This window comes from Hibiscus syriacus, unplaced genomic scaffold (genome assembly GCF_006381635.1).
Source record: "Hibiscus syriacus cultivar Baekdansim isolate YM2019G1 unplaced genomic scaffold, ASM638163v2 tig00110319_pilon, whole genome shotgun sequence".
In the NCBI taxonomy this organism is placed as follows: domain Eukaryota; kingdom Viridiplantae; phylum Streptophyta; class Magnoliopsida; order Malvales; family Malvaceae; genus Hibiscus; species Hibiscus syriacus.
In genome coordinates, this window is record NW_024062678.1 from 2,088,057 (window position 1) to 2,102,757 (window position 14,701).

At 34.8% G+C, this 14,701-nt stretch overlaps 1 protein-coding gene across 1 annotated transcript; it reads left to right on the plus strand.

The window, feature by feature from the left end:
* The first annotated feature begins 12,322 nt into the window (after positions 1–12,322).
* On the plus strand, positions 12,323–13,708 carry LOC120117201 (transcription factor MYC2-like). Its single transcript, XM_039137501.1, has one exon. It carries the CDS (start codon positions 12,323–12,325, stop codon positions 13,706–13,708), a length of 1,386 nt encoding a protein of 461 aa, XP_038993432.1.
* The last annotated feature ends 993 nt before the right edge of the window (positions 13,709–14,701 follow it).

Below are 14,701 nucleotides of genomic sequence, written 5' to 3' on the forward strand. Positions count from 1 at the left end.
AATCAATTAAATAGAGAGTTTAGAAAATTTTACCTTGAAAGATGAGATTGAGTGGATTTTGATGTTGTTTGTATGATTTTAATGATGCTAGCAGGTTTAGAGGATGATGTTTGAAGTGAATTCCGATTAAAATCGTTGATTTGAGGCAAAATAGAGATAGGAAGAGAGTAGAAGAGGAAAAATGGCGTGAATGAGAGAAGAAAAGGGTTTGAGGTTTTAAGGGTTCTACCTTTGTTAAAATCCAGAACCCCAGGGGGTATCAATTCCCCTGTGGGGAAAATCGGTTCCCCTTCAAAGGGGGAATCGGTTCCCTCATGGGGGTATCGATTCCCTCTGCACCAAAATGCTAAAATCCGATTTTAAACACACAAAATGCTAAATTAATATTTCCCTAGTGGTATTGGCAACTCATATATTGAAAATTAATCATGTTCAAACAATCAAATTATTCTTTAAACGATATTTGAACATAAAATTAATTTTTCATCAAGAATCATAAACTCCCCCTAACTAATAGTAATGAATGCAATAAAAAATTAGCATTTTTCATTTAGTCTTAAAAGTGCTAAAATTATTTTAAACACTAAGTGAATATAGGTTGGTCAAACCTAATTCTCTCCTAAGTGTCCAAAATCTTTCCTTGTCTAAAGGTTTTGTAAAGATATCCGCTAATTGGTGCAAAGTATCAATAAATTCTAGAACTGCATCTTCCTTAGTGACATGGTCTCTAATGAAGTGATGTCTTATTTCAATGTGCTTAGTTCTAGAGTGTTGGATGGGATTTTTAGTGAGACAAATAGCACTAGTATTGTCACACTTGATAGGAATGGTACCAACTTCAATTCCATATTCAAAAAGTTGTTGTTTCATCCATAAAACTTGTGTACAACTACTACCAGCTGAAATGTATTCGGCTTCAGTGGTAGATAATGCAACACAATTTTGTTTCTTTAAAAATCAAGAAATCAGCATATTTCCAAGGAATTGGCAAGTACTGGAGGTGCTTTTCCTATCTAATTTGCATCCTCCATAATCCGCATCAGAAAAAGCATGCAAGCTAAAGCTAGAGTATCTAGGATACCAAAGTCCTAAACTAGGAGTGTCCTTAAGGTATCTAAAGATTCTCTTAACAGCTAGTAAATGTGATTCCTTAGAGCATAATTGAAATCTAGCACATAAGCAAACACTAAACATAATGTCTGGTCTACTTGCAGTTAGATAAAGTAGAGATCCAATCATTGACCTATATAATTTAACATCTACACATTTACCTCCTTCATCTAATTCAAGCTTCGTTGAAGAGCTCATTAGAGTGTCATGAGGTTTGCCATTTTCCAGTCCAAACTTCTTAAGCATGTCTTTGACGTATTTAGCTTGATTGATGAAGATGCCATTTTTTGCTTGATTTGGAGTCCCAAGAAAAATGAGAGCTCCCCCATCATGCTCATTTCAAATTCACTTTGCATTAGCTTAGAAATTCTTGGCAAAGAACATCATTAGTAGAACCAAATATTATATCACATAAATTTGAACTACTAATAAATCTTTACCTTTGTGCTTTAAAAACAATGTAGTGTCAACCTTCCCTTTTGAAAAACCTTTTTCAATTAAAAAATTTGACAATCTTTCATACCAAGCTCTAGGAGCTTGTTTTAAACCATAAATCGCTTTTGTCAATTTAAGAACATGATCTGGAAATTTTGAATCTTCAAAACCTGGAGGTTGTTCCACATACACTTCTTCCTTTATAAAACCATTTAAAAATGCACTTTTAACATCCATTTGATATAATTTAAATTCATGAAAACATGCAAATGCTAATAACATTCTAATTGCTTCCATCCTAGCTACGGGAGCGTATGTTTCATCATAGTGTATGCCCTCTTCTTGAGTATACCCTTGAGCAACAAGTCTAGCCTTGTTTCTCACTATATTACCACTCTCATCAAGCTTATTCCTAAATACCCATCTAGTACCTACAGTAGATTTATTACTAGGCCTTTCAACTAATGTCCATACTTTACTTCTCAAATTGATTTAATTCTTCTTGCATAGCATAATCCAATGTTCATCATTAATGCTTTTTTAATATTTTAGGCTCTATGCATGAAATAAATGCAACATAATTACAAATATTTCAGAGAAGATCGAGTTGTTACCCCTTTGGATGGATCACCTATAATCTCACCATCCTTGACATAGTTGTACTCTCTTGGATAAGATATTCCCTTTCTTCAATGGTTGGATTCTCGAGGGGATCATGAGTTTCCTCATCTTTCGTTTCTTCTTTTGATGATGATTCTCCAACGTCATGTCTAACGTCATTTGTATTTATAATACCTACATTATCATTAACACAAGAATCCTTCCTCGGAAGGGGATTATCATTGAAAACAACATGTATAGAATCTTCTACAACTAAAGTTCTTTTATTAAATACTCGATAAGCTTTAGAATTTAAGGAATAACCCAGAAAAATTCCTTCATCACTTTTAGCATCAAATTTGCCAAGGTTTTCTTTACGTTGTTCAAAACAAACATTTACATCCAAAAGGATGAAAAATAGCTAATATTAGGTTTTATTTTGAAAATTTCATATGAAGTTTTCTTTAAAATTGGCTAATCATTACTCGATTTACAAACATAACAAGCGGTATTTGTGGCTTTCGCCCAAAATATTTTGGCAATTATTTTCACAAAGCATGGTCTAGCCATTTCTTCTAAAGTTCGATTTTTTCTCTCAATAACTCCATTTTGTTGAGGGGTTCTAGGTGCTGAAAAATTGGACTAATACCATTAGAATTAAAAACTCAGTAAATCCAAGATTTCAAATTCAGTGCCATGATCACTCCTAACACTAGTTATAGAGTAACCTTTATCGTTTTGGATTACTTTTGAAAACGTGATGAATTTTTTAATGCTTCATCTTTAGTACTTAAGAATAGAACCCAAGTATATCTAGAATAGTCATCTACCAAGACAAATGCATATTGTTTTCCACCCAAGCTAGTAGTCCTAGTTGGCCCAAAAAGATCTATATGGATCAATTGTAATATACTAGTTGATACATCATTAATAGATTAAAAGAAACTCGCTTTTGTTTTCCTTTAGCACAAACATCACAGATTTTATCATTATCAAATTAAGCTTAGGCAACCTCGAACTAAATCACCTTGAGTTAGCCGTTGTAAAACACTCAAACTAATGTCCTAGTCTCCTATGCCATAACCACTATCATGTTCATCCTTAGCAACTAGGCACAAATTAGCATATCAATAGAATCTAAATGCACCATGTATATGTTTCCTATTCTATGACCAACAAGCATAATCCGATTAGATGCAATGTCAATGACTTTACAACCATTAATATCAAAATGACATTGAATCCCTTATCACAAAATTGACTAATACTCAATAGATTATGCTTTAATCCATTCACATATAAAACATTCTTAATTTGTATGGAAGAGGTATTACAATAGTACCAAATACCTTCAATGTGACCTTTTGAATCATCACCAAAAGTCACTTCTCTCCATTTTTGGGTTAAGCTCAATGAACTGGTTTTTGTCTCCGGTTATGTGTCTTGAGAATCCCTATCAAGGTACATGAATTTGGATTTGTTTCCGTGCCTTGTAGCAATGCTCATTTTCCTACAAACATAGATTTTTAATTTTTGGTACCCAATTTTTTTTGGTTCATATATTAGTTTCCAAAATCTAGTCCCCTTAGGTATCCATTTGTGTAGGATATCCTTATCTTTAGTAGTAATGAGCTCTTTAGGAAACCATATACTTCTAACGATTTTTCCATTAGAGGTTCTTTGGGGACCTCTATGATTGTAGTTTTTAAAACTTTTTCTAACAAAGTTGGATTTGAATTTTCTCAATTTTCAATGTTTTGTTCCAACTTATTAAAAGAAGTTTTAAGATCATCAATTTTCTTTTGATGATCATCATTGACCTTTGAAAGTAAATTTTGCAAATCCAATTTTTTCTTTTCAAACTCTTCTAGTTTGATTTGCAAATGATTTTACTTCAAGATCGTGTTGGTTTTGGATAGAGTTTATTTTCATTTTTAATTTTGAAACATCATTTATATTTTAAAAACAATTTCATAATCCGTAGCCAACCCATTATATTCCTCTAATAACTCATCATAGGATAAATCATCATCATATTTGACATGCCCCGCTTTTTTCATTCATAGCAAATGATTGGGTCCTTCTTTTGGTTCATTTTTTAGGCCTTCATTTCGTTTGAATTTTCTTCCTCGGTAAGGTCTCATCATTTTTCTGAACCGTTTGGCAAACAATGCCATTTCCTCGTCATCGTCATCTTCATCCAAGTCACTCTCATTTTTTGTGGATTTGAGAGCAACTCCAATGTTTTTCTTCTTCTCATTCTCCTTTGGTGTCTCTTCAATCTTATCAAGGTCCACCTCATCTTCAAGCATCATTTCATGAGTGAGGAGTGAACCGATTACTCTTCAAGAGTTAAGGATGTTAGATCCTTAGACTCGATGATTGCCGTCTTCTTGATTGCCACGATTTTGGGAGGGAGTAGACTAACTTCCTCACAAGCTTTTCATTTGAAATGATCTCTTCATATGATTTGAGACCATTCACAATCGTTGAGAATTTATCCGTCATAGCTTTGATATCTTCATTTGGTTTCATCTTGAAATTTTCATAGCTATGCGTTAGAATACTAATTTTAGATTTCTTTACCTCATCGGTACCTTCATGAGTGACTTGAAGTTTGTCTCATATTTCTTTGGCGGTTGTACAAGATGAAACCTTCCGTATTCATCTGGTCCAAGAGCACAAAAGATGATAGGTGGATTTGGAGTTGAGCTGGAACATTTTGTCTCTCCTTCACTCCATAATCTTGGATGTGAGAGGCTTGAAGTATCCTTCTTCTACGACATTCCATGCTCCCATGTCACTTGCTTGAATGAAGTACATCATCCTATTTTTTCAATAGGCATAATTAGCCCCATTGAAGAAAGGAGGCTTGTTGACGGGCATCGAATCGAGACCGGAGTCGAAGTTTAAAGTATAGGCCATTGATGACTTTGATTATCGATGTAACTCTTCCCGAATCGACTCAAGAGGCGATTAAACCTTTAATGAGTAGGCTTTGATGCCAATTGTTGAGTTAATGACGGAATCGGCCAAGAGGGGGTGAATTGGCAATAAAATTTTGGTGGAAGCTTTTGCAGAAAATTGAAAGAAATTGCACATCGATTTAGAGTGATTCGACTTTCTCAACCAAAGTCTATGTCCACTACCTTAGCTATCCACACTAAGGATTTTCCAACAAATTCACTAATTTGTCTTTCTTTTGAGGACAAAGAGTAACCTTACAAACCCTCAAGAATTATACCCCAAATTCTTGAGAACACTCTCTCCCAAAGAGAACAATACAAATTTGCAAACTTACAAGGAAATCCTCACAAGGTAGATTGTTTTCACAATTCTAGAACAAAGAAAAGAACACTCAAGAATGAATATAATTGAGCACAATAAGTGTTCTTGAAAGCAAAATGAATATTGAATGAAAAATAGGCTTGAAATGCTCAAACTTGAGGTTTGAAGCTTTCTCTTTGATTCTCTCTTGATTCTGGTTGCTTGATATTTCTTGTTATTGATCAATGGCTTCTAAGCTTGCTTAAATACACCTTGAATCACTTCTAAACGTTGGGGATCATTAATGAAGATAATATAGCCGTTTTAGTGTGAAATCAATTAATAAAACAGTTTGGAGCGTGGGGGGAATCGGTACCCCTTAAGGGGAATCGGTTCCCTAAGTGTAAAATTCAAATATTTCGACTGTTACACAGGGGGGAATCGGTAACCCCTGGGGGGAATCGGTTCCTTCCGAGCATACTAGAATTCTCGGAGCCAAACCATTCAGGGGGAATCGGTTCCCTCTGAGCAATCTGGAATTTTTGGCTTTGAGATGGTTCGAAATATTTTGTAAAATCGTTTTGAAATTATTTTAAGATTAAAACTTAATTTTACACTTGAGTAAGGATTAAAAATGATATTTGAAAGATTTGGAGTAATATTTTGATATTCGAATAATTATATCGAATATACTTAGAAAACCTTTTTTGGAAAATCTTAAAATTCATTTAACTTAATTTGTTATATCGAAATATCAAAATGTTTTCAACAGATATGCTCAAGAAGTTTGGACTGGAAAATGAGAAACCTCATGATACTCCAATGAGCTCATCTATAAAGCTTGACAAAGATGAAGAAGGTAAATGTGTGGATGTTAAATTATATAGGTCAATGATTGATTTTTTGCTTTATTTAACCGCAAGTAGATCGGATATTATGTTCAGTGTTTGCTTATATGCCAGATTTCAATCATGTCCTAAGGAATCACATTTACTAGCTGTTAAGAGAATCTTTAGATACCTTAAGGACACTCCTAGTTTAGGACTTTGGTATCCTAAAGACTCTAGCTTTAGCTTGCATGCCTTCTCTGATATGAATTATGGAAGATGCAAACTAGATAGGAAAAGCACCTCCGGTACTTGACAATTCCTTGGAAATATGTTGATTTCTTGGTTTTCAAAGAAACAAAATTGTGTTGCATTATCTACCACTGAAGCGGAATACATTTCAGCCGGTAGTTGTTGTGCACAAGTTTTATGGATTAAACAACAACTTTTTGATTATGGAATTGAAGTAGGTACCATTCCTATCAAGTGTGACAATACTAGTGCTATTTGTCTCACTAAAAATCTCATCCAACACTCTAGAACTAAACACATTGAAATTAGACATCACTTCATTAGAGACCATGTCACTAAGGAAGATGTAGTTTTAGAATTTGTTGATACTTTGCATCAATTAGCGAATATCTTTACAAAACCTTTAGACAAAGAAAGATTTTGGACACTTATGAGAGAATTAGGTTTAACCGACCTATCTTCACTTAGTGTTTAAAATAAGTTTAACACTTTTTAAATTAGATTTGAAAATGCTTATAATAATAATATTGGTTGATTGCATTATTTGTTATTAGTTAGGGAGAGTTTATGATTATTTGGTGAAAATTAATTATATGTTCAAATAAAGTTTAAAGATAAAATTAATTGATTGAACATAATTAATTTTCAATATATGAGTTGCCAATACCACTAGAGCTAAATTATTTAGCATTTTAAATGTTTAAAACGGATTTTTGACATTTTTGTGCATAATGCATCGATACACTATTAAGGTGCATCGATGCATCCCTTTGAATGTGCCTCGATACATCATGAAGATGCACCGATGCACTCCTTGAATGTGCATCGATGCACAAGGCCATGCATCGATGTATCCGTCGGGTTTTGGGATAAATGCTTGTTTTCCTTCATTTTTCTCAAACCCCTAAAAAACCACTCAAACCACCATTCGTCCCTCTATCACCCTATACTCTCTATTTGACCAAAATCAACGTTTTAAAGTTAGAATCTTCGAGCATTACATCTCCAAATCCTGCTAATATCATTAAATCGTGCAAAACAACATCTCATTCTCACAAATCCAAACTTTTCAAGGTATTTTTCTAAAAATCCCTATTTTATCAAATTTTGATTTTAGAACTAGTTTAGATTAGTTCTAGGATGAACATTATATCGGCATTGATGATATTATGATTCTAAACTATATTTCACAATCAATTTCGTCAAAAACAAACAATTTTCAAAATGTTCCTTGAATTTCGAAATTAAAAAAATAGTTTCGAAAATTATTGATTTTTGATTTAATTGTGTTGTTTTCATGAAAACTATACGTATTATGATTTTTCAAATAGTTTTCAAAATCTTGCCCATTAGGATTCGGTTTAGAGAATCTTGAATTATTGCGGACTCTTTTGAGTTTTGGGATTGATTATATTGCATACATGTTTTTAAATTTGCAGGTTACCCATCCAATTTTGATTCCTAATCCATGTCCAACCCGAAACGCCCTAGGACTTCTTCGAGTCATTCTAACTGACCTCCTAATCCTATTCCTCCTCAACCTCTAAATCCAAACGATCCCAATATGACAATTCTAAACTCCTATTTTAATATGCCTGGTCGTCATAGAGAAGAACTCTACCATAGGTACATGGATTCTTTCCGAACATACAAAATCTGGGAAGAATGTATTCCTTCTATTCAAGCCATGGTATATATTAACTTTGAATACCTTCAGACTCTCAAATCCTGGAAGTTTGATAAACTGTTTTACTTTAAACCAATTGTCTATCATCAGCTGGTCCGTATTTTTTACTCTAAAGCGGTATGTATTCAAAACGAGAGTCAATGCGGGACTATAGGAATCAGATCCTACCTTTTAGGACAATATATTCATATTGACTCCGACACTATAGCTAAACAGTTTGGGCTAGATGACAGTGGTTTATATAATGAGAAAGAAACTGTGGCAATGCTAGTGTTAGTACCTTACGTACACATCACGATCGTTTTCTGCATTTAATGATTTCTTGGTGGTTTCGATCATACGGATATAGGTACTCCACTCTTCGTGTAAGATATTTATGGTGGATACATTGTATCCAGCATAATAGAAAGATAAATTTGCCACATATCATTTTAGTGAACTAGTAGATACCATAAATGTAATCTCATCCAAACATGTAGAAACTTTAGTTTATGGGTGTCTACTTAGCTTTTTATCAAACTCGGTCTTAGAGTCTCTCTCGACAATCTCATCCATCTTCAAAACCAAATCAATCTCACTTCCTTGAAGAAAGCTAACTGGAAACATGATGAGGATTCTGGCCAATGGGTTTATCGACCCAATAAGCAAACTCCGGGAGCCAGTTCTTCACGAGCTGCTCCTAACTCTTCTCGTGCTCCTCCTCTTCCTCCGGTACCGGCTGCTGACGATGATCCCGATCTTCAACAGCTTATGCAAGATATTGACGATCACGTACCCGACGACGAGCCAGAGCAACATCAAGATCCGGAACAGTAAGAAGATCAAACGCCTCCATATTTTCGATCTTTCCTAGAATCGCTTGATCTGAGGTTTGCTTCCATGGAGTCTCAGCTAACTGAATTTCAACGGGAGATGCGTGAACGTATGGATGCTCTCACTCTTGAAGTGCGAGCACATTATCCTCCTCATCCCGATCCTCTGATGGAGTAGATCCTTGCTTGTCATGCTTTCTTGGTTTTAGAACTTGGATTGATAAACATTTTGTTGTTCTTGGATTGTTTTTATTTTGGATGATTATTTGTTTGGATTTATGTTTTGGATACTTGGATATTTGAACTTAATGCATATTTGGTGTGTTTGAATTTTTTTTAATTATTGCATCATTTAGCATATGGCCAATTCTTACCATTTCACATTTTTTATTGTGAATATTGATAGAACTAATGTCTAACCTTTCTCTTGATTGTGATCTTAGCAGCTTAAGCTTTAAATTTCTAAATATCAAATTGGCTAATTTTTCAAAACCTTGTTTAAAAAACGTTTTTAGAGTCTTTTTGATTTAACAAAAAGGGGGAGAAGTGTTAAAGGGCGAGAAGTGTTAAAGTAACAAGGAGTAATTTCAAAAACTTTATTTCAAAAATCTTAAAATTACTAAAATGTTTTGTTATATCAAAAAGGGGGAGATTGTTGAAAACATTTTGATGTTTCGATATAACAAATTAAGGTAAATAAATTTTAAGATTTTACAAAAGATTTTCTAAGTATATTCGATATAATTATTCGAATATCAAAATATTACTCCAAGTCTTTCAAAGTTCAATTTCAATCCTTACTAATGTGTAAAATTATGTTTTATACTTAAAAATATTTTTGAAACAATTTTCACAAAGTATTTCGAACAAAAAACGAGCCTAAAATCAATTTTTCAGGTAAGTGTACCGATGCATGAATCAATGCATCGATGCACCCTTGTTTTAATTGAACATCAAATGGCTTTTCTGTACCGATGCACATACCATGCATCGATGCACTCCATATATATTAAAACATCGAATTGATTTTATGCACCGATGCACCCAGACTTTTTCAAAACATCGAAGTATATTTATGCATCGATGCACTATCAGTGTACTGATGCACTAAGGGCCCAACGGTCAAAATATTTGAATTTTACACATAGTGTACCGATGCACTAGCCTTATGCATCGATGTACCAGACGCTCCCACTGATTTTATTAATTGTTTTCACACAATAACAGCTCCATTGACTCCACTAATCATCCCCAACGTTCAGAATCAATTGAAAGAGTATTTAAACAAGCTTAGAAGCCATTGATTAACAACAAGAAACAAGAATCAAGAGATAATCAAAGAGAAAGCATCAAACCTCAAGTTTGAGCATTTTCAAGCCTATTTCATTCAATATTCATTTTTTCTTTCAAGAACACTTATTGTGCTCAATTGTATTATTCTTGAGTGTTCTTTCTTTGTTCTAGAATTGTGCAAACACATTTTCCTTGTGAGGTATTTCATTAAGTTTGCGAATTTGTAATCTTCTCTTTGAGAAAGAGTGTTCTCAAGAATTGGGTATATTCTTGAGGGAGTTGTAAGGTTATCTCTTTGTCCTCAAAAGAAAGAACAAATTAGTGAATTTGTTGGAAAATCCTTAGTGTGGATAGCTAAGGTAGTGGACATAGACTTTGGTTGAGAAAGTCGAACCACTCTAAATCGCTGTGCAAATTACTTTTAATTTTCTGCAAAAGCTTCCACCAAATTTTTAATTGCCAATTCACCCCCTCTTGGCCGATTTCATCGATAGATTAACTCAACAAGAAGGTACGTATGTTGTTAACGAGGCGTTTGAGGATTTCATGGCGCGAGATAGTGCTCTTGCCTCGTGGCTCTTATCAACAATTAGTGCTCCCCTCCTGCCACAGTTTGTTGGAGCTGAGTCTGCAGCAGCTGTGTGGAGTACAGTTGTCTAGTTTTTTGATAATAAATCCACAACTACAGTGATGAATTTGAACTATAAGATGCAATCACTGAGGAAGGGTGATGATTTGATGCATGTGTACCTCACTCGTATAAAAGAAGTCTGTAATGCACTTGCATCATGTAGTAGTCCGGTTTCGTAGGTAGAGCATGTGGTTGTTATCCTGAAAGGATTGCCAAGAGAATATCAGTCTTTTATGCTTGTCATTACGTCGACACACTCTCACTTGATCGAGTTTATTCCATACTGGTTGATGCGGAAATACAGTTGGCTGTCTTTGATTCACAGCCCGAGAATCTCCCTATGAGGGATGATATATTTTTTTAGACGACTCGAAATAGATTAACTTTTATATGTAAACTCTGCACCGTAAAATTCTATATTCAATTTATAAATTTACATAACACTTCAAACACACACAAAAACAAAAATTAGTATACTAAATAATCCTTTATTAGTTTATTCAAACATGTCTTTAGGTTTTATTACATCCAAATAGCCCTTAAACTTCAATTAGATCTTCTCATTGTTTTCTTTTTCTAGTGAATATATTCTCATTTATTACTGTTAATCTCATACATCTATTTTCACTCATCTAACGATCCTAAATATATGTAAAACTAAAAGAGTTTTACATTTTTAGCAATATCATATCTATATATATATGAGTTACATTCTACTTACATAATTTTACATATATTTAAAATTGTTAGATAAATGAAAATAGACGACTGAATAGGATATATATATACCAACTAAAGTTAGAACTCTTATGAATAATAGTACTTAAGCAGCAATTTGTCCCGAATGGAGGAAAAGTGATTTTTGAACATGAAAAATAAGCTGGAAACTAATCAGTTACACCTTGAAACTGCTTATGAATTGGACATAATTAGTTAAATAAATAAGAATTGTTGCTGAGATTAGATAGTAATGAAGACAAATAATTGTTAATTAATAAAAGGGATACGGAAAAGAGAAGAACAGGAAAATGTCCAGAAGTGGTGAATTGAATTTGAAAACGATGCGTGGAGCGCTGAACCTCGCAACGAATTGAGACGATGCGCATCAAAATCAAACATTTTTAACTTTGGGGCTGATCAGCTGAACCTAGAACAAATGTTTCCACGTGATAAATGTGCCAATCATGGCCGAAAACAGTTCTCAGATGGATGATGCCCTTTTAAAGCGCAGGAATTTCATCTTCTCTTCCAACACCCCGCCCCCACTCCTTGCCTGCCTGCCTGCTCATCCCTTTCCTTTCCTCCTATATTTTTGGTGTCGCCGAATCCCTTCTTGTGTTGTTTTTTAATGTCCCTTGCTGTCCAATAAAGAGTAGGAAGAATTTGTCTTGCATAGGGTAGCTATATCATGTCTTCTTTTTCTTCATCTTCTCACATTACCTTCGGCCTAGACGCCTCCCCAACGCTGCAGCAACGCCTACAGTTCCTCCTCCAAAGCAGGCCTGAATGGTGGGTATATTCCATTTTCTGGCAAGCTTCCAGGAATGCTCATAACCACCTTGTGTTATCATGGGGCGATGGATATTTTCAAGGGACCAGGGTTTTTACAGGCAAATCTGGCAATAATAAGCTTGGCCAACCCAGATTTGTGTCCAGTTTTGAGAGGAACAGGTTGGGAAAAGAGGTGCAGTCTCTCTTCAGTGAAGAGATGGACATTGAAAGAATGGTGGATGCCGATGTCACTGACTACGAGTGGTATTACACCGGATCAATAACCCGAGTTTTTGCCATTGGAGATGGCATTGTTGGCAAGGCTTTCGGCTCAGGCTCCTACATATGGTTGAGTGGAGACGAGGAGCTGCGATTGTACGAATGTGACCTAGTTAAAGAAGCTCAAATGCGAGGAATTCAGACCTTAGTCTGCCTCTCCACCTCCTTCGGGGTACTTGAATTGGGATCTTCAGAATTGATCCTAGAGAATTGGGGCATGCTGCAACTTGCCAAATCAGTTTTCGGTTCTGAGATTACAAAGCTGCCTTGCTTTGAATCTCAGGTCCAAATTGCAGACCAAGTTATCCCTTATTATGATCTCGGGAAGGTTTCAAGTGACCAGAAGGTGTGGATTCTGGATGATAATAAGCAACAAAGTGAGACGTACAAAGATACTAAGAATTTATTAGTTCGCTCGTCATTGGACTCCGGTGCTGATTCCGAAGGTAATTTCGCCTCCGCGGCGGACACGGTGTTCAACGTTCAGTCGAAGAAGAGAGGAAGAAAGCCGGGGAGTGGAAAAACAATCCCTTCAAGCCACGTGGAAGCTGAAAGGCAGCGACGTGAGAAGCTGAATCATCGATTCTATGCACTTCGATCCGTGGTTCCTAACGTGTCCAAGATGGACAAAGCATCATTGCTTTCAGATGCAGTAGCCTACATCAAGGAGCTTCGATCCAAAATTGAAAAACTGGAGATTAACCTCAAAGTTCAATCACAAAAATCCGAGCCAAGCGTCATTGAAAATACAAGGCAGACCTCAAATTATGGGCCAACACCGATGAAAGTCGACGTGAAGATTGTAGGGTCAGATGCCATGATTCGAGTTCAATGTCCTGATGTCAATTTCCCAGCTGCAAGACTGATGAGTGCTCTTAGAGCCCTAGAGCTTCAGGTGCACCATGCCAGCATATCGACTGTGAATGAGCTAGTGCTTCAAGATGTCGTTGTCAGAGTTCCTACTGGATTTATAGACGAGGAGATATTGAGGACTGCTATATTTCAGAGTGAATTAATTAGCTAGTTCTTCAGCGATCATAAAGCTGCATAAATGCAACATTAACAGTAATGCTCTTATCTTTATTCACTTTGTAATGAATGCATATTTTTCTTCCTAGCTAGTCTCCAGTATGGTGATTAGAATCAGCTTTATTAGGAGAATTGTAATAAGCTTTTGTGATTTGTAAACTTAATTTTCTCGACTTTAACATATTAGCAACACGCTTGTTTGAATATTCGGGTAAAATAACAACCGTTTTATAGTGATAAAGGTGTATCTGAAATTCAAAACTTTGAAGAGTATGGGGTTGAAGAATAGAATCAGTTGTTGCCATTTTGGCATGAAATTCAAAACAAGATAAGCTGCAAGCTTGGAAGGCCGTACGATTTGATTGGGTATTCTCAGATTTCGATTGTTGGGAAGTTTTATTTTGTGGGGGCGGAGTGTTGTTATATGGTATTGTTTTTGGATGGTTTCCTTTGTTTGTCTTTACTGTGTTTGGATTTGTTTTCTTGTTTTGTTATGTTTATAGTCCATGATTTGAGTGGTTTTAGTGAAATGTATTTGATGAATCTATCATTGTTAAAGGATGGATTTTTATGTTCTTAATGAGTTCATAGTCTAAGATTTGAATGCTCCTTTTGAAACAAACATAATGAATTTATCGATTTGAATGGATGAATTGCTAAAAGTTATTAATGATTTCATATCTCAACTTTTGAGTGTTCATTATGAGATCAACTTGATGAATTGGTGCTCTTTTTTTCGTTTTCTAAAATCTATTTCTTTGCATTAATGATTGATTATTGGATGCACGAACCAACTTATTTCATTGGTCAAAGAATTGTTGTTGTTTTTAGAAATCATGAGTTCGAGCACTAGCAACTGTAAAGATGATTGAGCATTCACTGTTAAATGATCGGGATTTCTTAAAATAAATACTACTTTATAATAAATTTTAGATTAATAAAAAATATTTATTATTGGATAATGTAAATAAAAAATCATATAATATTT

Excerpts from the sequence above, each read along its gene's own strand:
- LOC120117201 (XM_039137501.1), top strand. The coding sequence starts at position 12,323 with ATGTCTTCTTTTTCTTCATCTTCTCACATTACCTTCGGCCTAGACGCC.